General features: G+C 39.6%; 1 protein-coding gene across 1 annotated transcript in view; it reads left to right on the forward strand.

The window, feature by feature from the left end:
• The window catches only part of zzef1 (zinc finger, ZZ-type with EF hand domain 1), a 49,423-nt gene extending 31,483 nt beyond the window's left edge, over positions 1-17,940 (forward strand). Inside the window, exons 41-54 of the mRNA XM_088088102.1 lie at positions 54-228; positions 323-455; positions 1,063-1,289; positions 1,886-2,194; positions 2,278-2,378; positions 3,052-3,187; positions 4,052-4,411; positions 4,756-4,899; positions 5,746-5,914; positions 6,546-6,644; positions 7,623-7,788; positions 8,927-9,077; positions 11,683-11,754; positions 14,832-17,940. Of these exons, the coding sequence (XP_087944228.1) occupies positions 54-228; positions 323-455; positions 1,063-1,289; positions 1,886-2,194; positions 2,278-2,378; positions 3,052-3,187; positions 4,052-4,411; positions 4,756-4,899; positions 5,746-5,914; positions 6,546-6,644; positions 7,623-7,788; positions 8,927-9,077; positions 11,683-11,754; positions 14,832-14,912 (2,323 nt within the window). The 3' untranslated portion in view covers positions 14,913-17,940. The remainder of the gene's footprint in view (positions 1-53; positions 229-322; positions 456-1,062; positions 1,290-1,885; positions 2,195-2,277; positions 2,379-3,051; positions 3,188-4,051; positions 4,412-4,755; positions 4,900-5,745; positions 5,915-6,545; positions 6,645-7,622; positions 7,789-8,926; positions 9,078-11,682; positions 11,755-14,831) is intronic.
• The last annotated feature ends 3,745 nt before the right edge of the window (positions 17,941-21,685 follow it).

Raw genomic sequence — 21,685 nt, forward strand, 5'->3', positions numbered from 1 at the left:
ATCTGATGATAACTTTGACTTTTAAACGTCTGTTCTGCTGCTTTGTTTTGCAGCCGCATCGGTTTGGACTGGGCGTGCACGGTGGCAGATATTTTGCACAGTCTGAACACGTGCTCTGAGTGGAGCGCCGTCATCGCCGCCTTCACTGACCACTGCATCCAGCAGCTGCCGCAGACGCTCAAACGCACCAACCTGTTCACCCTGCTGGTGCTGGTGGGCTTCCCCGAGGTAGGTCAGACACGCGGACTGGGTTTGTACAGTGTGCTGCCGGCCTCTCTGAGCTCAGCTGGGACTCATCCGTGTGTGTGTGTGTGCGTGCCAGGTGTTGTGTGTGGGCACCCAGACGGTGTTTATCGACAACGCCAATGAACAGCACAACATGATCCTGCTCAAACACTTCACGGAGAAGAACCACGCTGCAGTGGTGGACGTCAAGACGCGCAAGAGGAAAACAGGTCGGTGCAGTCGCAGCTCACTCTCATGATGTTGTGTAGAAATAATAATAATAAACTTAATTTATATAGCACCTTTCATACAAGAAATGCAGCCCACTGTGCTTTACAAGAAAAAAAATACACGCTTCAAGTGCTTCACATCAAAAGACATAAAAAACCTGCGTGTAAAAATAAATATAAGATTGCAAAAGGAGGCATACAATGCCACTTGAAAATACCAATAAAAGTGAGATAAAAAGGATAAAAATTGAATGCATAACATAATATGGAAAATAAAATAAATAAATGAAACACACTGACTTTGTTAATAAAAATAAGGCTAAAAATAGAGTGTAGAAAATGCAAAAAAATGAAGGAAAATACGACATTTTAAAAAGGTGCAGCAGTGCATACTTTTGAAGAAAAACAAAGCAGTCAAGTCGGCGTTAGTTTTAAAGGCTAAAATGAAGAGACCGGTTTTAAGTTTTCTTTTTAAAATATTTAGCGAGCTGGTTTCCTAAAGCTTTAACTGACAAACGCTGCATCCCCAATAAACCAGCTGCAGACGATCGCAGTGTTGGTGAATAAACGGGGAATTAACCCTCTGTGTGCCGTCTCCTCATTCCAGTGAAGGACTACCAGCTCATCCAGTCTCAGGACTCCACTGCAGCCGGGCTCCCGGGGCAGTCAGAGGGCCACGGCCCCTCGAAGGCCCTGCTCAGCCGCTACCTGAGCAACTTCACCGCCATCATCAGCCACCTGCTGCAGACCAGCCAGGACAACGGCTCCCCCGATGCTGTGGAGGCGTCCTGGGTTCTCTCGCTGGCCCTGAAAGGCCTCTACAACACACTGAAGGTGCCTGCCACGAAATGTGTTTCATCACCACCACAATATATATATATATATATACATATATATATATAAATATATATATATAAAACAATTAAAATAATTGAGAAATATATAATAATAACAAAATTAATAAATAAAAAAATGATTAATAAAAAAAATAATTATTTTAAAAAAACAGGAATTACACACCTAAAATATAAATAATAGTAAAATAATAATTAATTGACAAATAAATAATAATAAATACATAAGAAAAACAATAATATTTATAAAATAGCTTCAGAAATAACTAATAAATATATAAAATAGTTGGTTTCTTTAATGAATTAAAACTTTTAACTTTAACATATAAAAAATCAACAAAAAATAGGAAATACACACTTAAATAAACACATAAATAATAAAATAATCATAATGAAGAAATAAAAGAAAATCACTTCATAAATAAACAATAATGTTCTAATAATGTATTGAATATTTAAACTTGATGATGATGTTAACTAAACAACTACTAATAAAAAACAATACTAAGATTTTTCTGACATACCTTTCTAAAACGTTTGCATGGTTTTGTGCTCCTCTTTTGTGCCGTCGTGTAGAAACATGGAGTCGAGGAGGCTCAGGAGTACATCCAGCAGTCAGGACTGACGCAGCTGCTGGTGAGGAAGTGCAGCAAAGGGACGGGCTTCAGCAAGCTGTGGCTGCTGCGAGACCTGGAGATCCTCTCCATCATGCTCTACTCCTCCAAGAGGGAGATCCACTCCATGGCCCAGGACCCCGAGCGGGACCAGAGAGAGCAGGACAAGGAGCACGACTCGGACCACTCCAGCTGCTGCGCTGACGACACCGACGTCAACAAGCCCGACCCCCTGGAGGGTCTCGACGAGGAGACAAAGATTTGCTTCCAGGTGATGAGGAGCGCAATTCATAAGACTTGCAGCAATATTTCATATCATGTCATAATGTAAAGTCCCTTTTTTTTTTAATGCAGATCACCCACGATGCCTTAAACGCCCCGCTGCCCATCCTGCGAGCCATGTACGAGCTGCAGATGAAGAGAACCGACTCCTTCTTCCTGGAGGTGCAGAAGAGGTCAGACACTTTCTTTTCTCAATGTCTTTTTATTAACCTTTAGTCATACAAATACATTTTATCACAAATATAATTGGAAAATAAATTTACAACATGGATAGAAGAAAAGACACAAGTGAGATTTACAAAATTTCACAGAAAAAGATAAGAAAAAAAAACTATATTTTTTTGCTGAATACATGTAATAATAATAATGATAATGAAAACAATAATAATAACAATAAATATAATAATAATAATAATATTAATAATGATTTCAGAAATAGAAGTTTTATTTTTTATAAAAACAAAAAAAAACAGATCAATATTACAAAGCTGCAGTTTCAGCATCAATGAACTCTATTTTCTTTAGTAGATTAAAGTAGATTAAAAAAGGTTGCCATATCGCGTAAAATCTCTGAGCACACCCTCTTGTAAACTACCGAATTTTCTCCAAAGTCAGATGGTTTCTTAGATCTTTAATCCGTATCTTAAAAGTTGGACAAAACAAAAAGTGAAAGAGTGGCTGCTGCTTGCCCGCACTGATCGCACATCGGATCAACTCTGGATGTGAATTTAGCTAATCGTACTGACAAATTCTCTTTATTTACTTTCTTTATACGATCCACCGCGTTCATATTTTACAGTCTAACACGGCCTCTCTGTGTTCGGGGTTTGTGGGGTTTTTTTTCAGATTTGACGGAGAAGAGATAAAAACAGACGAGACGATCCGTACGCTGGCGCAGAAGTGGCAGCCGACCAGACGGCCTCGCTCCGAGGAGAGGAACACAAAGGCCGTGGACACGGATATGATCGTGGTGTCCTGCGTGGTGAGTTGTTTAAAAACCTGGATCGACATCAGTTTTCTTGTGCTGCGTTCAGACGCCTTTCACAAGCTTTTAAACCCTTATATGGGGAGAATAGGCAGACACCAACGTCGCAAGAAATGTCCCACAAATTGCAATAAATAATTAAAAGGTGGCAAGAAAAAAACTTAAAAATTTGTTTTAAAAAAAACTTGTAAAGACAGAAAAAAACCTTTACAAAAAAAATCAGCAAAAATGTAAAGAAAAAAAATTTGGGAAGAAAAACAAGTTTGCCAAAAGTTTTTATTTAAAAATCATTTGTAAAGGAGAAAAATGGTCTTTTTTTTAAAGGAAATGTGCCTTTCCAACCTGCATTTTTCTGTAGATAGATAAATACAAAATACAGGAATTTGTAGTAAATTGAAGTAAAAAAAAAACTTTAGTCCCTCCCGAGTGACATGCCTCCCCCCTTTTTTTATCATCCCCTTCCCTCTCATTAATAACAAACAGTCCCTTAGTTATATTTAAATATTTAGTTCTAATCATGCTCTGATTTTTCTAATATTAGATATTTTAAAAAGCTGTTTAAATAAAAAAAGGACTGATGAGTATTGATGGTATGGTCTTGAAAATATTCCTTAAAGTCTTAGAAAAGTCCTGAAAATTTATTGATAAAAATGTGTTTGAATCCTGAAAATTACAAAAACAATAATTTGATCATAACAATAGTTGCAAAGAAAAGAAGAAAATCGATTGACTCACCGTTGCGGAGCGACACATTTCTAATGTGACAAGACGAGATCGGAGACTCTGAGAAGAGTTTATAGCTGATGTTTTTTTAAATATTTTTTTAGTATGTCAATGCTCTGATGTGTCCCCGTCCCTCAGTCCAAACCCAGTCACTGTGAAAAGGCCACCGAGGAGATCAACGTCGTGGCCCAGAAGCTCATCACAAATTCAGAGAGCGACCTGCAGCTCAGTTACGCCAAACAGAGGCGCACCAAAAGTTCAGCCCTCCTGCACAAGGAGCTGGACGTGCGGAGCAACCGGGCAGTTCGTCAATACCTGGTGAAGGTCAACCAGGCCATCGCCACGCTGTACGCCCGCCACGTGCTGGCCTCGCTGCTGGCCGACTGGCCCGCGGAGGCGGCGCTGAGCGAGGAGGCCCTGGAGCTGAACGGCGCCTCACACATGGCCTACATCCTGGACATGCTGATGCAGCTGGAGGAGCGGCCGCTCTGGGAGAAGGTTTGTGTCCATTGTTAAAACGTTATTGTTGTGTATGAAATGTTTTGTGTCTGAATGTGATTGTAATTATCGTGAATGAAATGTTTTGTGTGTGTGTGATTGTGATTGTAATTATTGTGTATGAAGTGTGAATGTGATCATAATTATTGTGTGTGAAATGTTTTGTGTGTGAATGTGATTGTGATTTTGGTGTATGAAGTGTTTTGTGTGTGAATGTGATTGTGATTTTGGTGTATGAAGTGTGAATGTGATTGTGATTTTGGTGTATGAAGCGTGAATGTGATTGTGATTTTGGTGTATGAAGTGTTTGGTGTCTGTGGCATTAATCCTGGGTGTATGATCAGATCCTGCAGAGGGTGCTGAAGGGCTGCAGTCAGAGCATGCTGTGCAGTTTGTCCCTCACTGCCTGTCAGTTCATGGAGGAGCCGGGGATGGCTGTGCAGATCCGAGAGTCCAAACACCCGTACGACAACAACACCAACTTTGAGGTGAGAAAAGATTCTTTTTATCATCAATCACAGATAATAACTTTATTTAAAAAAGTTTCATATTTCCTTATTTGTCCCAAAATCTTCTCAGTTTAATCCTTTGAGCTGCTCACAAAATGTATACTGTTGAATTAAAGGAGACTTAAAACTAGCGCTGACTCTTAGTAACGATTAGAGTTGGTTTTAAGGGTATCACTTAATTATGTTGGTAACACTGATTACCTACTCACAATAAAACAATTAGTGCCAAATTTAAGTACCTGAGATGCATTTGATGAAAGAGTAAACACTCACATTTTTAACTCTTATTTTTAAAGCTATTATTCACTCCAAATACTAAAATTCATTATCTACTCCCCCTCATGCCGATGGAAAGTCGGGTGAAGTTTTATAGTTCACAAAACTCTGCCGGCATTTTACGGGGAAAAGGTTTCTTTGCATCTCCCAAACAACCGAAGCAAAAAGGTGGCCAGGCTGCAAACGTAAAAAAAGATACATAATAAAACCACAAAATGTCTCCATACTGCTCGTCTGAAGTAATCCAAGTGTCCTGAAGCCCCGATGTGACAGCTTGTTTTGAAAAACGTCAAAGGCGTCATGTTTTTAGCCTCGTTGGAGCCTGTAGCTGCTAGTGTGGGAGCCACATTCAAGTATGCACACTCACGTCAGACCAACGAGAGCTCACGGTTTTACACGCCAGAGTTTACACGCTACCTGGAAGCCCCCCCAGATTAGGGAATCCACCAGCCACAGACAAAAAAAGTCAAGTTACAACCCTAAAACAGATCTGCATTTGAAACAGGGTGTAGGTTTAAAGACTCTTGTGTGGCTGTTTGCTCTCTGAAGGACAAGGTGCACATCCCGGGGGCCATCTACCTGTCTGTGAAGTTCGACTCGCGCTGCTACACAGAGGAAGGCTGCGACGAGCTCATCATGTCCAGCAGCAGCGACTTCCTGCAGGACGTCCACAACTTCAGCGGCTCCCCGCAGAAATGGGCCGATTTTGAGATTCCTGGTGAGCGATGTTTTAAAAAGTTCCCTTTCTGCTCCGATCGTCCGTGTGTTTGCATTTCAGATACTTTGATTTTTGTGTTTATTGACTACTTAATTATATATTTTAGTCTGTTTTACTAATTTCCTTATCATTTTATTATTTTTAACATATCTATTTATCATTTTACTTTCTGTTTTTATCCTTTAATTTACCTATTTATAGTATGCGTATTTTACTTTACTTATCTACTTAACTTTTTGTATTTTTTATTATTGCTATTATCATGCTTTTTATTAATTTATCTACTTTTACAGTTTCACTACTTTTTTTATCATTTTATTATTTTAAACATATTTATTCATTATTTTTCCTTCTGTTATATTTTACTTTACTCATCTACTTATCTTTTTATAAAAAAATAAAAATAGAATAATTTCTTATTATTGCTATTAGCATGCTATTTATTAATCTATTTATCTTCTTACTTATTTATTTACTTTTTTATTTTTTTTATTATATGAAGCACTTTGTGTTGCAGTTTATTTGTATGAAAAGTTTAATACAAATGAAGTCTAACTGATATAAATGTATTAACGTGTGTGTGTGTGTGTGTGTGTGTGTGTGTGTGTGTGTGTGTGTGTGTGTCTGTCAGGTGACACCCTGTACTACAGATTCATGTCCGACATGAGCAACACAGAGTGGGGCTACAAGTTCACCGTGACCGGAGGACACAGAGGACGCTTCCAGACCGGTATACACACACACACACACACACACACACACACACACACACACACACACACTTCCTTGCATATTGTACCAAATTTGCATGAATTTACAAAATCACATATTTTTTACAGTATTTCAGCCAGTTTGGACATTATCTGGGTGGTTTTGTTCTTTTGTTTTTTTGAGGATGATGATGTTATCACACGTGTAATTATATATAATATATCATATGATTCTCTGTTCTGATCTTTTTGGATATAATTTTGTTTAAAATAACTGTTTCAGGACTGAGTGAGTCCCACCTGTCAAACATGACTTTATTCTACTTCCTGTGCCGCAGTACTCACCTTTCCTTACCAACATTTACCAACTCTGCATCAACTCTTTGTGATGGTCTGTGAATTCAAATGTTAACTTAAAGTGATTTCTATTCATGTGTTTATAAATATAGCACGGGTTATATATTACTAATTTAAAGTTATTTCAATTATTTCAAACACATAAAATACACAGAGTAAGTTACCTGTGTGACCCGCTCGATCCAGTAAATTTCATTAAAATTATTCATAATCAGCCCAACTGCTGTTGAAATAATCAGACTTCTGGCTTAAAACATAAATTTTGAATTTTGAAAATATCAGAAATGGATTCATTGTCCTCAAAAAAAAAACCCAAAATCATCCAGATAATGTCCAAATTTGGCTAAGCAGTGGCTGAAATCCTGTCAGTGTATGTGATCGTGTAAATGTATGCAAATTTAGTAAAATATGTAAGTTGCTCAACATATGCAAATCAGCATCCGGCAGTTTCTTAATGTTGGGGACCCAAACTGTGCATTTATACCTTAAAACTTTGGGGTACTCAACATTTCCGGGTTCACATTAGACTTTATAGGCGGATAAATGGACTTTTTTCTTTGCTTTGTTTCTTTGAGAATCTGCAAAATATTAAACTAAGTCCTCACGTTTGTCACGTCCTCACCGTTTCTGCGCTCCGTCAGGTTTTGAGATCCTGAAGCAGATGCTGGCGGATGACCAGGTGCTCACTCACCTGCCGCTGGCTGACATCTGGGAGTGGCAGGTGGGCGTGGCCTGTCGGCAGACTGGAAACCAGCGTCTCAAAGCCATTCACCTGCTGCTCCGCCTCCTGCAGTGTCGGTCCCAGACGTAAGAGTCCGATCGTTTCTGTCTCTTTCCTTCTCTGCAGTGCTCCTCACATTTATTCAGTTTCACAGTGGAGTCTTACAAAAACAAAAAAAGGTCCAGCAGATAAATGAATACATTATTCAATGTACCAAAAATAAGAGCACAAACAAATACAGGCATAAAAAAATGAAATGAAATGATATTTCTGTTTTCGTTTTCTTTGTTTGTTTGTGTGATGCCCCTCATTTATTTACTTTCCTATGCCATTTCGCTTTCATTCATTTATTTAGGCTTTTTTATTTATGCATTTTTTATACTATTAATTATTGCATTCATTTTGGGGTTTTTTTCCCTTCCTCTACCAGCTAGTGTTGGAACGAGGCAGAATTTAATCTGTGCACTCTGATGCTGATCAACCAACAGATGAAAAGTTTACCCTGTGACACACTTTGAATGAAAGCCCCTCATTTGCTTTTTTAAGAAGAAATGCATGAAAATGTAAAGAAAATAATAATTAACAAAATAATAGTGAAAAAATAAACAATAATAAAGAACATAATAAATACACAAATAATTTTAAAAACTAACTAACTAAAATAAACATAAAAAAAGAAAATTGCAAAGGAAGTTAATACAAAGGTAAATAAATAGATAAAGATGCAAATTAAAACTAATATCAATTTGTCCAATTTTTTCAAATAATTTTTAACATTTATTTTTTCTTATTATTTTTGGTACATTTATATGCACAAACATTTTCACTTGGGCACGAGGCTCTCCCACCTGCAGCATAGTAATGCTAATTTGGGTTAAAGGATCCGGTGCAGATGTTTGCCTCTGCAGCTAATTTTCCTCAGAGCTGCAGGACTCCACAGGGATTTTGCATAAAAGCCTCGATAAATCCCTCGTGTCCTGGCAGTCAGCACGGAAATTAGGCAAAGGATGTGTTTAGGAATTTGTGCGGATGGACTCCACCGAACATCACATAATATCTGAGAATTTTATTTCCATTTCAATATTTTCTTAAACAATATCCTAAATATTACTTAACACAGAAACACGTGACTCTCAGATAACTAACTCTTTGTTGTGCCTGTGTTCTGCCATCGTGTGTGTGTGTGTGTGTGTGTGTGTGTGTGTGTGTGTGTTTTCCGTGCAGAGCCTGCGAGCTGACGCTGCTGCGGCCTCTGTGGCAGCTCTTCATGTCGATGGAAAACAGCCTGAGCCAGGATCCCACCAGCATCACGGTGCTGCTGCCGCTCCACAGAGCCCTCACCGAGCTCTTCTTCATCGCAGAGGCCCGGGCCATCGTGAGTCTCTCTCTCACACACACACACACACACACGCAGAGCTGTACAGGTGTTGTTGTTGAAGCTGGAGGCGTGGCTACGTGACATTTTAGGTATGTGTTTAGTAGCGTTGGCTGTTTCTGCCGTGATGACAGCGTTATTGACTCTGCAGCTGAACACAGACTGTTCATGTAGAAAACATGTTTTAGTTTGTCTTCCTTAAACCCGCAGATGCAAAACAACAAGAGGCACATGTTGCTCGGAAAAAAGGAAAGAAAAAACTAGGTTTTTTAAATATTTTGTTTTATTCTTAAAATATTTTTATCACTTTCTTCAGGTAATTTTCTTGTCTTTTTTTCAACTTTATTCTGGCTATTTTCAGGTAATTTTCTTTTACTTTTTTTCTCGCAAATTTTTGGGCCTGTTCTTGTTAGGTTACTCGTCTCCCTTTTTCCTTGTTTTTGAAAGAAATCAAGCCCATTTGGGGCTTCAAAGTGTTAATTATTGTCGTAATATATTATTTAAAATTATGTTACAGAAAAAAGGAAATATACTCTTTAAATATTTTATCAATTTGCTTAAAATATTTTTTAGCAATTTTTTAAAGTAATTTTCTTGTCTTTTTTTACTTTACCTCAGGCTATTTTCAGGTAATTTTTGCTTCCTTTTTTTAAATTTCTTGCTAATTTTTGGGACATTTCTTGTTAGGTTGCTCGTCGCCCTTTTTCCATTTTTTTTTTTAAATCAAGCCCATTTTCTTGGGTTTCAAAGGGTTAAAATGACCCGTCCTTATGTTCTTTTTTGGCTTGACAGCATGTTCAGTGTGAGCTGCTGAGAGTAAAAAGCAGTCAGCGTTTTAATTCTTCACCTCTCCGTGTCTGAATCTGTCTCTCCGTGAGATGAGTGTTTCTCCTCCACCCACCTGTTCTGCGCCGGGCTCGGGGCCAAAGCCCGGCCCCAAAGCCCGGCCCCGCCATCTGCCAGACAGCCCAGTGCCACACTGCTGGGGGGAGCAGGAGACGCTTTCAATTTTGTGACGGGCTCTCTCTCTCTCTCTGTCTCGGTCGTCTTGAATTATTGATTAAGTGAATTCTGGAGGATTATGAGAACGCCGTCAGCCAGGAGTTTCCCATCTGGAGCCGACAGGCCCAGAAACGCCTCCTGCTCCCTCCTGCTCCCTCCTGCTCCCTCCTGCTCCCTCCTGCTCCCTCCTGCTCCGGCCGCAGAGGACCATAAAACGACATCTCGTGATTCAGGATGGATTCTGTGCTCCTCCTGCACCGGCGGACTGTTGTTTCCTGTGAGGGAGAGGAGCAGTGAGCGTGGACGGACAGCAGGGGGCAGTAGCAGCACTCGGCAGAGTTTGGCCTCAGATGGCCTTCATGGCGATGCACTGTTAGATATGACACACACATGCTCGTTGGCGTGTTTGTTGGTGTGTGGCACGTCTGAGCGCCTCCATCCTGCAGAGCCTCGTCACAGAGCACGACCCGTCTCTCATCAACACAAACACGTGTCGCAGCTCGTCGTCGCCTCCAGCTCGTCGTCGCCTCCAGCTCGTCGTCGCCTCCAGCTCGTCGTCGCCTCCAGCTCGTCGTCGCCTCCAGCTCGTCGTCGCCTCCAGCTCCTCCGGTTACATGGTTGGAAGTGTTTGATGCACAAAACAGATCATTGACCCGTTCACCTCTCATGCATCCTCCTGATAATACAGTGAAAGAAAAGAAAAACAGTGCGTACAGTCATAGCCAATCTGGAAAAACTTTTAATGAATTTTTTTTTTTTTAAATTTGCCAAAAAAAAAAATAGAAAAAAAGATTTTCAAGAAAACAAATTGGCACTTTTTTTTCATTTAAATATCATCACATTTTTTTGTTGTCTTTTTTTGTCAAAAGTCACCAAAACATTTTTAAAAAGTCCTCAAAAATCTAAAAGAAAAACAAGTTTTTTAAATTTTCTCTTTAAAATCACTGACAATTTTTAAATAAAAAAAAAATCCCCAATGTTTTTCTTTAAAAAATAGCAGTAAAATAAACACAAAACCCAACCATTTAAAGTTGTAGGTATTTGAGCAGGAGTATCTACCCTTTGACTCTAGTAATAGATTACTCTGTCCACCACTGTTGGACACATGATGTCCTCTGAGTCCTCTGCGTCCCCCAAGACTCCGTCCCTCCGCCGCAGGAAGTGAAGGTTATATTTAGGAATGAAAGCGGCGTGTCGCGCTCTGCTGACCGTACAAATGGTCGGAGGATGTTCCCCAGCATAAACACTGCTGCTGCTGCTGCTGGGAGACGGATGGACGAGCGGAGCTCTGGACTGTGTCTCCAGCTCTGTCAAAGCTCCGGTCTCAGCCCATTTAGCCGCCGCCGCGTCCTCTTATCTGACTCCTTATATAAGGCGCGGGGTGTCTCAGTGGAAGCGCTCTTCAGCGTTGTTTATAACTTTGATGGACGGCTCTAACATTCCTGCGATGAGTCTGATGCAGAGACGGAGAGCGGTCCGAGCAGCAGGCCTTGTTTATAACTCGATTTGTGCTTTATGTAACCTCTCAGGGTCGTCTGTGTCGGGAAGCTACTTTTATTCTATTTTCCGGCCTGTGAGGTTTTCTGTGTCTCTGTGTTTGCAGGCGCAGGGAATCCTGCAGGAGTACCTGTTAGCCATGACCACTGACGAGCAGCTCCTCAGTCACACCGCCATGGTAAGACCCGTTTCTCTTTCTGCATCATGACCACGGATGACTCTTAGTTAGGGCTGGGCGATACGGAATAAAGTCTTATCCCGACGTTTTTTTAATGTCAGTCGATATCGATATACATCATATCAGTATTTCTGTGGAGCTTAAAGGTTCCTTTGACTCCTCAGTGAGATATGAAGATATCATCAGGTTCATTTGGGTTTAAATATTTATTTTCTGTCAGACATTGAACATGACAAATATACTGTAGAACAGCATCACCAGCTGGAGGACCTATTCTACTAAAACTCACAGAGGTCCAGGTACTAAAATTTCCTCCCAGCAAAGGTCCGAGCCTCAAACCTAAAATCAATATCACCATTAACTGAACATTTTAGTTTGATTACTATTAAAGAAGGATTATTTTGCCCTTTTTTGTGGTTTGTGTTTTGCCCTCTTAGTTCACTGACACCCTGCTCGGTCCGTGCCCCCTGAAGTGTTGTAACATTATGCAACGCTCCGTCCCATTGGCTGAGCGGTCTTCAGACGCCGTGACTCAGCCCGCGGTCTCTTTGGCGAGTGAATCAGCGAGCCATTGACACCCAGCAGCTCCCTCTGCTCTCTTGTTTTGAATATGAGTGGGCCGCTCTCAGCACTAATGTATTTGGTAATTACAGCGCATTAGAATCTGTGGTCCGTGCTGTGCAGCCTGTGATGTAGCGGAGCAGCCTGCAGGCAGCAGAGAGGAGCAGAGGATGCGGGCGGTGAAGAAACACTGTGGGCGGTTGTGTTCTGGTGGTTACCTAACACCTGACAGGTTAAAAAACAGCAGCAGAGACGACTTGGCAGGACTCAGAGCTGCTCTGATGCAAAGTCCAAGAGGAAATTGGCCGAGTTTCACTTTCAAAGGGTTTGAAAAATGTTCACAACAAAACAGTTTCACCCTCCGGAGACGACGAGTTCTCTCTTCATGTTGACCTCCTCTGCCGTTTGTTTCTGCAGAGTTTATTACGGCGTTCAGCGTTCTTCCTTTTTCACGTTATTCACTCAATTAGACACAAACCACGGCGCGAGACGCCCGCGTTTCTGCAGAGGAGTCGCCCTCCAAACCATCCAAATGAGAGAAAACTGCTGTTTTCTGGAGCCGTGTGGACGTCTCAGATGACAGATAAATATTATAAATGTATACATACACCCACATACTCAAAATTACATTTCTAAATTTTTTCATCATCATTTCTCTTTCTCTTTTTTTCTGTAAATAATGATGGAAAATTGTAGAAATTTAATTTTGAGTGTGTGGGTGTATGTATATATTTCATTAATTATAGTGCAGGTTTAAATGAATAAGGAAGTTTTTCCAAAGTTTTATTGTTATTTACAAGTTGAACTGAAAATCAGACAACAGTTTGCACGTTCTCGAACCCAACAAGCTCTTTTTAAAAAATCTGGCAAGCGAAGTAACAAAGAATACAGTACATAATACATATAAATACATATAAACAAACAAGCAAGCAAACAAAAAACCACAGCAAGGAACGACAGAAGCAAAATTAGCACCTAAAGACACAAACAAAAAAGTTTATAATTCAGTGAGTTATGGTGAAGGATTGAATATGTTTTCACTTCTTCTCACTGCTTTTCGAATATGTGAAGAGTGATTTTGTGTTTTTGTTTGCTTTATGTTTTTCATTGTTTGTAATTAATTAATAATTAATGTAATTTAGATGTTTGAAATAAATTTAAATTGAATTGCAGTGTTAAAGTGCAGAATAGTCAGGGTTGGTGAGGTTGGTCCGTGTAACGCTCATATGTTAAATTTTCCATTGTCAAAAATGAAAAATTGAATTCTGTTCTCTAAATTGGTGTGTTTTTGTTCGTCAAATCAATATTTTTGAATTTAGATTTTGAAGATTTTGAAGTAGTTTTTCTGATTTTCTATTTGTGAAATGTTACAAAAACAGAAAATTTAGAAAAGGAAATCAGAGATTTTTTTTTTTCATTATATAGAAACGTAGATTCCTCATTGGCTGCTGCTGCAAACCCGCCGTGATGCATCTGTGCAGGCGCCATATTGGCGAAGATCAAGATCTGCTCATAAACAAAACCACGTATACTCAGAGATGCAGATTTCACCATAAATCGACTGTAACTCGCTTAAATCTTAATCAGTGAGCAGAAATGTGAGAGGAGAGAAGAAAGGCAGCGAGGCAGCTCTGCTGAGCACGTGTGTTTGTTAAACTCGGTGACGTAACTGCACAGAAGTCCCTGATTCATCGTTTAGTCAGCGTCCGTGTGTCATCGCTCAGCACCAACAGGTGAAAACCTCACGTGTCGTTTTCTGACTCTCCCTCCTCACGCTGCGTCTGATTCATCCTTTTCAGTTTTCCTATGGCCTTGAAAAACCTGGAAAATCATGGAATTCTGTTTCACAAACCTGTATAGTAACACATGATTTGTGTTATAGGAAAATCCAACGATGACATCTGTTTTTTAGTTTCTGGTTGTCATAAATGGTGTTTTCATTTTTGGTGATTTTTGAAGAAATCATGTCCTTTTGTTGTTTTGAGAACACAAAAGGTGAATGTTTTTCAATCAAAATCGGCACAAAATGTTTCAACAAAAATAACTGCCGAATGTTTTTAAAGGAAAAAAAAAATATATATATATATATACACATATTAAATTGCCACAAACTTTTAAAGAAAAGAAATCTACTTTTGGCAATTTTAAAAGAAAAATTTTTGCAGATTTTTTTTTTCTTAAAAAACTTTCTGCCAGTTCTTAAAGGAACACAGCTTATTTTTTATGCCTTAAATTTTTTTTGTATATTAAACATTAATATATTTATCTGTAAATTTTTTTGCTGACTTTTAAAGAAAAAAAATTTGGCAATTTTTAAAGAAAAAAGTTTGAGGGGTAAAAAAAATCCTCTCCCCCCCTCCCCTTTTTTTTTTTAAAAAAATTAAAAATCTCTAAAAATATTTTTTAAAAAAAGAGTCATGGTCTTTAAAATTTGTGTCGAAGTCATGGCAAAGCCACTGAAAAGTGATAAAAAATGTATTTAAAAATGTGTATGAACTGTGTGTTTCATTGTTCAGGCTCTGAAGAACATCGCCGCCATCAGCCTGGCCATCAATTACCCCAATAAATCCACCAAACTGCTCAACATGTCCCCCTGAGACAGAGGAGGGGACACGTCCCAACTCAGCTGCTTCACTCTGAACACGAGGACGGATGGAGAGCGCCGACCACCCGGCGCTGTCCGTTACAAAAGGACGCCTCCACCGCGCTGACGCTCTGCAGCACAGGAGCCGTGGAGGGACACTCACAGAGCACTTTCCACACTTACTCACAATCCTTTTTGCCTTAGGTGAATCCAGTATATCAGCATGTGCATTCACTGCAACAGGAACAACTGCGGGGCGGGAAGGGGTTAATTTCACTCATTTTTTACTTGAAGACGCCGTGCTAAAGGACATGAAATGTGCCAAACTCACGACCTTCAAGGGGAAGTATCTTTCTTCTTTTTTTTCTGCCTTTGTTCCTCCCAAACAGCAGCGCTCTGGGTTACATCGTTGATGACGGGGAAAACAGGTCACCTTGGCGACTTGCATGTCTCCGTGGACATGTAGAGCATCCTAAAAATACTGTCCAGGACAGCAGAGTCTCATTAGTCACCATGGGGAGAAAGTTCTGACCTACTAGCTCATTCCTTCTTCCCTTCCTTCTTTCACTTCATCTTCCCTCCTCTTTTTCTCTCCTTTCAGACAACAGAAGTAGAAAACGGTGTTTTTTAGGGCTCCCGTTAAAGGGAAGGATGCGTTTTTGGCGTGAAACGTTCAAAAAGACTCGCTGAACAGGATTAAGACGAGACTCAGAGAGCCGTGGTGTTTGTATAGGATGAGTGAACATGAGGGAAAACTGTGATGCAACGCATTCCTCCGTCTTATTCTATCAGTACGTATTTTCACTCCATCACTAGTGAACGAATGAAAAACCATCATGATGTCAAATCAAATGAATAACAGAAAAAACATGACATGCAGAATCGCTTAACCCTTTGAAACTTTGAAAAACATCACTTTTCTTGGGCTGCATTCGCCTACACAAACATTTAAACCTCGATTTCTTTCAAAAACGTGAAAAAATGCAATTCGTAACATGGCACGAAATTTCCTGCAAAAAGCTAAAAAATTAGTGGATTTAAAAGAAAAAAGACTTACCAGAGAATACATTTAAAATGATCAAAATTATATATTTTAATTAATTTTTATGAAATCATTATAATTTTCAGGTAGTGTTTTGGGTAATTTTTTTTTTTACTTTTCCTTTGTTTCTGCTGATTTTCAGGTTATTATCTTGTCTTTTTTTTTTTTTTAAACAAATTGGTCATTTCTCTTTCAGGTTGTTCTTTGCCTTCTTTACAATTATTTAAGAGAAATCAAGCCAACGAGCCCAGATTTCAAAGGGTTAAGAGACGCAGGGCGACATTACTTTTCTTCTCTCAGAGGCCTTTCACGAGTTATTTAAACCTTTGAAACTTGACAAAATTGTCGTGATTGTTTTCAAAAACATGAGGAAAAAAGCCTTTGAGCACAGCGGTAAGAAATGTTCCACAAATTGCATGAAAATTATTTTTCCAAAAGCTAGAGAAAAAATGTAAGGAAAAAGATCAAGAGAATAAATTATATATATAAAATGACATATTTAAATTATGTTACAGAAATATTATAATTTTAATTTTATTTTTAAGTACTTTTTCTTTACTAACTTTCAGGAAATTGAACATTTTTACTTATTTCTTGCTAAATTTTGGGTCAAACTATATTTATAATTATCATAATTACATATTTAAATTTATGTTACGAATTATAATTTAAATCACTTTTTCCAGGTTATTTCTTTGATTTTTACGTTACTAGTTTTAGGTAATTTTCGCTTTCATTTTTTATTGATTTCTTGCCAATTTTTGGGTCATTTCTTCTTTTCCTGCTCATTGCCTTTTTCCAATGTTTTCAAATGAAATCAAGCCAATTTGCTCAAGTTTCAAAGGGTTAAAAGCCATCCGTTTTATCTGCTGATTTATTTATTATTATTTTATCTGACGTTTAATTAAGTTTGGTGATATATTTTTCATAGCAGTGAAAGAAAAATGGAATCGTAAATTATTAATTTAATTAGTAACATGTCCCACGTGTATCATCAATGAACGCCAGAATATTGGTGAAGTTACACATGAAAAAAAATCAAAAAAAGTCACACTCCCATTTCAGGAGCATGAAACCAGAAGAAACGGTTTTTCGTGATCCAAATCGTTTTCTGCAGCTCTACTTAAACGTTCTTTCAGTCCAACATTGGATCAAAGCCGAGCTCCGCCTGTAGCCACGCCCACACAGGTCAGTCGTGTTTCACATGTCGACCGATCTCATCGTGTTTGAAAGCGAGCGCGCAGACGGCGGGCGTTTTTCAATCATTACTGCGTTCACTTCAGATGAAGATTGTTTTAGTTGCAGGAAGTCGCGGTGGTTTATACCAAAGAAACCAATCATTGTGAGCCATGAAACATCTCTCAAAGAGAGTTCCTTCTCTGTTCGTCACATATCAGATCGCTACCCGGTGAGAAGCTGGAGCAGAGGGAAAAAACCTTTTCTGTAGTTTTCATTTTTGGACTTTTATTTTGAAATGGTCCCGTGCGGGCCGTAGAATAGCTCGGTGGTTTTGTTTACATGAGCTGCAGCGAGGAGACAGGAAGAGTTAACACGGCCTCCGTTTGGCTTCTGCGACGCCTCACCTATTTACGACGTGCCTACGGTTAAAAATGAAGCAATCATAATTTATCTCATGTTAGCCGAATAGTTATTAATTCTATTTTAAAAAGAAAAAGAGAAATATATTGTTTAATTTGAAGTTTTTTGTAACTTTTTACTTTTAATGTTGGTTTCTTTTTTGGCGAGGATGCTCGATGTTTGAGGCTGACTAATTTGAATGTACATATCTGTGAATAATAATTGCACAGGAGAAAGACTTTGATATCAACCCCTTACAAATATATAAACTTTATTGGGCACTAACAGACGGACACTTTGATTCTGATTTTTTGTATGCATGGCACTCTGAAGGTAAAAAAAAAAAGAGAGAGAAACACATACTGCTTGGGTTGAAATGTGATCCATTTCTAATAAAAATAGAAATGACTTAAATAAAAAACTTCTGCCGTCATTTTCTGTGTGTGGAGGATCAACGGAGACTTTCTGTGCACCAACAAATAACGCATCGATCACTCAGTCGGCATTGATCAGAGCCCACACGCTCAGCGCCAGCAGATACTGTACTCGCTGATCCAACACCAACGTCGATAGTTCTCTTTCACGCTGCTCCTCGCCCTTTTTACCTCGAGAAAAACAAGCGCAGACATCCCCACAGACGAAAAGCTCCTTCTGCAATCTAACAGCAATTTCTGTTTTTGTCCAAGCAGAACTTTCTGTTAACTAAGTCTCCGCCTAAACACACGAGCTGCGGCTGAAACGTCAAATCCAGAATTACCGCCTCGCCGTTGTAAGTTTCGCTTCCAGTTTCCATCCATGTCTGAGAAAACATGGACGCTTCACACACAGAAGATCTCTACCATCAGCAGAGGATACAAAAAATCTGCAGTTTATCTTATTAGACTTTTGTCCAAAATTCTGTCATAATTAGCGGATGAATACTTAAGTTATAGCAAAAAACATGTTTTGTGAGGTCACACTTTTGACCTTCAACCACTTGTTCATTCTTGAGTCCAGGCAGACATTTGTGCCAAATTTGAAGAAATTTCCTCAAGGTGTTCATGAGCGTTAACAAGAATGAGACGGATGCACGGTAACTGTGACCTTGATTTAGGATTATCGACTACCTGTTTCTAATCAGTTCATTCTCAAATTAAGTGGACGTTTGTGCCAAATTTGAGGAAATTGAGATCACAAGAATGAGACAGACAAGGTCAGAATGACAGTGACCTATGATGACAAATTCATAACCGGTGTGTTCTTGAGATCAAGTGGACATTTGTGCCAAATTTGAGGAAATCTTCTCAAGGGGATCTTCAGATATTGCATTCACAAAAGTGAGATGGATGCAAGGTCATACTGATTTTAACAAAAGAATGTTTGTGCCAAATTTGAAGAAATTCCTTCAAGGTGTTCTTGAGATATGGCATTTACAAGAATGAGACAGATGCAAGGTCACTGTTACCTTGACCTTTAAACTGTAAAATTTAATCAGTTCATCTTTGGTTCCACTTGAAAGTTCGTGCCAAATTTGAAGAAATTTCCCCAAGGTGTTCATAATATTTCTTTTACAATAATGAGACAGATGCAAGGTAACTGTGACCATGACCTTTGACCTTCAACCACCAGAGTCTAACCAGTTCATTCTTGATTCCAAGTGGATGTTTGTGCCAAATTTGAGAAAACTCCCTTACGGTCATCTTCAGATATTGCATTCACAAAAATGAGCCGGATGCAAGGTCACAGTGACTTTTGACCACCAAAATCTACTTCATTGTTGAGTCCACTTAAACATTTGTGCCAAATTTAAGGCAATTTTCTCAAGGAGTTCTTGACATACCTCATTGACAAGACTGAGACAGACAAGGTCACAATGACAGTGACCTGTAACTACCAAATATTAACCGGTTCATTCTTAACTCCAGGTGGATGTTTGTGCCAAATTTGAGGAAACTCCCTTACGGTCATCTTCAGATATTAAATTCACAAAAATGAGATGGATGCAAGGTCACAGTAACCTTGACCTTTAAACATCAAAAAGATAATCAGTTCATCTTTGAGTCCACTAGAACATTTGTGCCAAATTTGAAGAAATTTCCTCAACATCAGGTTTCAACCACCAGATTCGAATCAGTTCATTCTTGAGTCCAAGTGGATGTTTGTGCCAAATTTGAGAAAACTCCCTTACGGTCATCTTCAGATATTACATTCATGAAAATAAGTCGGATGCAAGGTCACAGTGACTTTTGACTACCTAAATCTAATTAGTTCATCCTTGAGTTCAAGTGGAAATTTGTGCCAAATTGAGGGGAATTCCTTGAAGACCATATTAAGATATCATGTTCAATGACTGCAGTCAGAACCTCGAACACTTACAAAACCAGAGTCTTGTCCCGTCGCCTCCAGATTCTGCACATAGAGATTACCGCCGCTTTTATACATCTGAGTCATTCCTCTCAGTTAGGAATCTTTTCGGGCAAAAGGACTGTTCGACCTCAGCCGTGGTTTTACCTCACAGGCCCTCGGCTGCTGCTGCGTCTCCTGTTTGTGGAGTCTCAGGGATACATGATGGGAGTGATGATCACTGGGGCGATAATGACATCAAATGGAGGAAATATTCAATAAGGCTCCCGATGATTCAGTGCCCCTCTGCGCCACCAAAGCCCCCACACCGCAGTGAGTCAGCCCCCCTGCCTGCCCTCCTCCTGCTCCGTCTCCTGCTTCCTGTCAGGACAGGATGCCGGCACTCTCATTTACCCACTGTGAAAAGAAGCAGCTGTAAAAGGAGAGAGGAAACAAAAAAAGGCTCGCAGTAACTGCGCATGCTCTGGTGAAGATGGCTGATATTCTGTTGAGATTACATATTTGGGATTTTGTTGAGTAAAAGTCTTATCCATTACAAAGTTGGACTGCCTTGGCAGATTGGTGGAAAATAGAATATCCACATAAATTTCATGTTTTAAATTTCTTAAAATTCCACTATAACGCCCAGCTTGCAGTGGAGCAAACTTAAAGTGCCCTCTAGGGTGCCAGTCCAGTGGAGAAAATACCATGTAGCACCCTTCAGGTTGCCCTTCTAGTGTAGAAAACGTGATGAAGTGTCCTCATTGATCTCCCTTTAGTGGAGAGAACGTGATAAAATGTGTCCATCCAGTGGAGAAAACATGATGAAATGCCCTCTAGGGTGCTTTTAGATGGAAAAAAGGGATAAGTGCCCTCCAGGTTGCTCTTCTATTGGGGAAAATGTGATAGGTGTTTTCTCTTTGGTGCCCTTGTAGTGGAAAAAACATTACAATGTGCCCCAAAGATGCCCTTAAATAGAGAAAACCTCACTATGTGCCATCTTGGCTGCAATTTCACTGGAGAAAACAGATGGGAGGCTTGGAGGGTGCCTTTAAATGGAGATGACATGTCCTCCCCCTTTGTGAAGTGCTATCAGTGGAGAAAACCTGATGAAGTGCTCTCAAGGGTGCCCTCAAATGGAAAAAAAATGTGATAAAATGCCCTCTAGGGTGGCCTTCTAGTGGAGAAAACACAGCACCCTCGAAGATGTCCTTTCAGTGGGGGAAACGTGATGAAGTGTCCTTGTAGTGGAGAAAACTTGATAAAGTTTTTTAAAAGTCTATAGGATGCCTTTAAATGGAGAAAACATTATGAAGCGCCCTCAAAGGTATCCTTCCAGTGGAGAAAATGTTTTAAAATAGCCTCAAGGATGTCCTTTCAGTGGAGAAAATGCGATAAAGTGCGCTCTCAGGTACCCGTCTGGTGGAGAAAATGTGATGAGAAGCCTTCGTGGTGCCTTTAAATGGAGAAAAAGCAAAGCAGTGCCATATAAACGTTCTGCATGTGGGCGCCTCGTCACATGTAGCTGATGCCTTTTTTTAACTTTCCCGCCTTTGATCCTCAGTCCGTCATTGTATGCAACTCTGCGGTGTTCACAAACAAGTAAAAAAACAGAAAGATAAAAGTGACAAAGCTTTTTTTCTGGAGCCCATAAGCACTGAGCACGACAGCAGCAGGCTGCCTCCGACCTCATTCGCTTTCCAGGATCACCTCCCTCAGCTGTTTACACTTATGATTCACAAACCGCCATCATGAGCATCAAATGAATCATATTGTTAATGTTTTCCAAAATGTTGCCTTCAGGAGGAACACAGCACCCCCGTCTCTAAATTTACACGCCGCCC

The sequence above is a fragment of the Plectropomus leopardus genome, chromosome 15 (assembly GCF_026936395.1).
Source record: "Plectropomus leopardus strain MGB_pleo_1.0 chromosome 15, ASM2693639v1, whole genome shotgun sequence".
Taxonomy (NCBI): Eukaryota; Metazoa; Chordata; class Actinopteri; order Perciformes; family Serranidae; genus Plectropomus; species Plectropomus leopardus.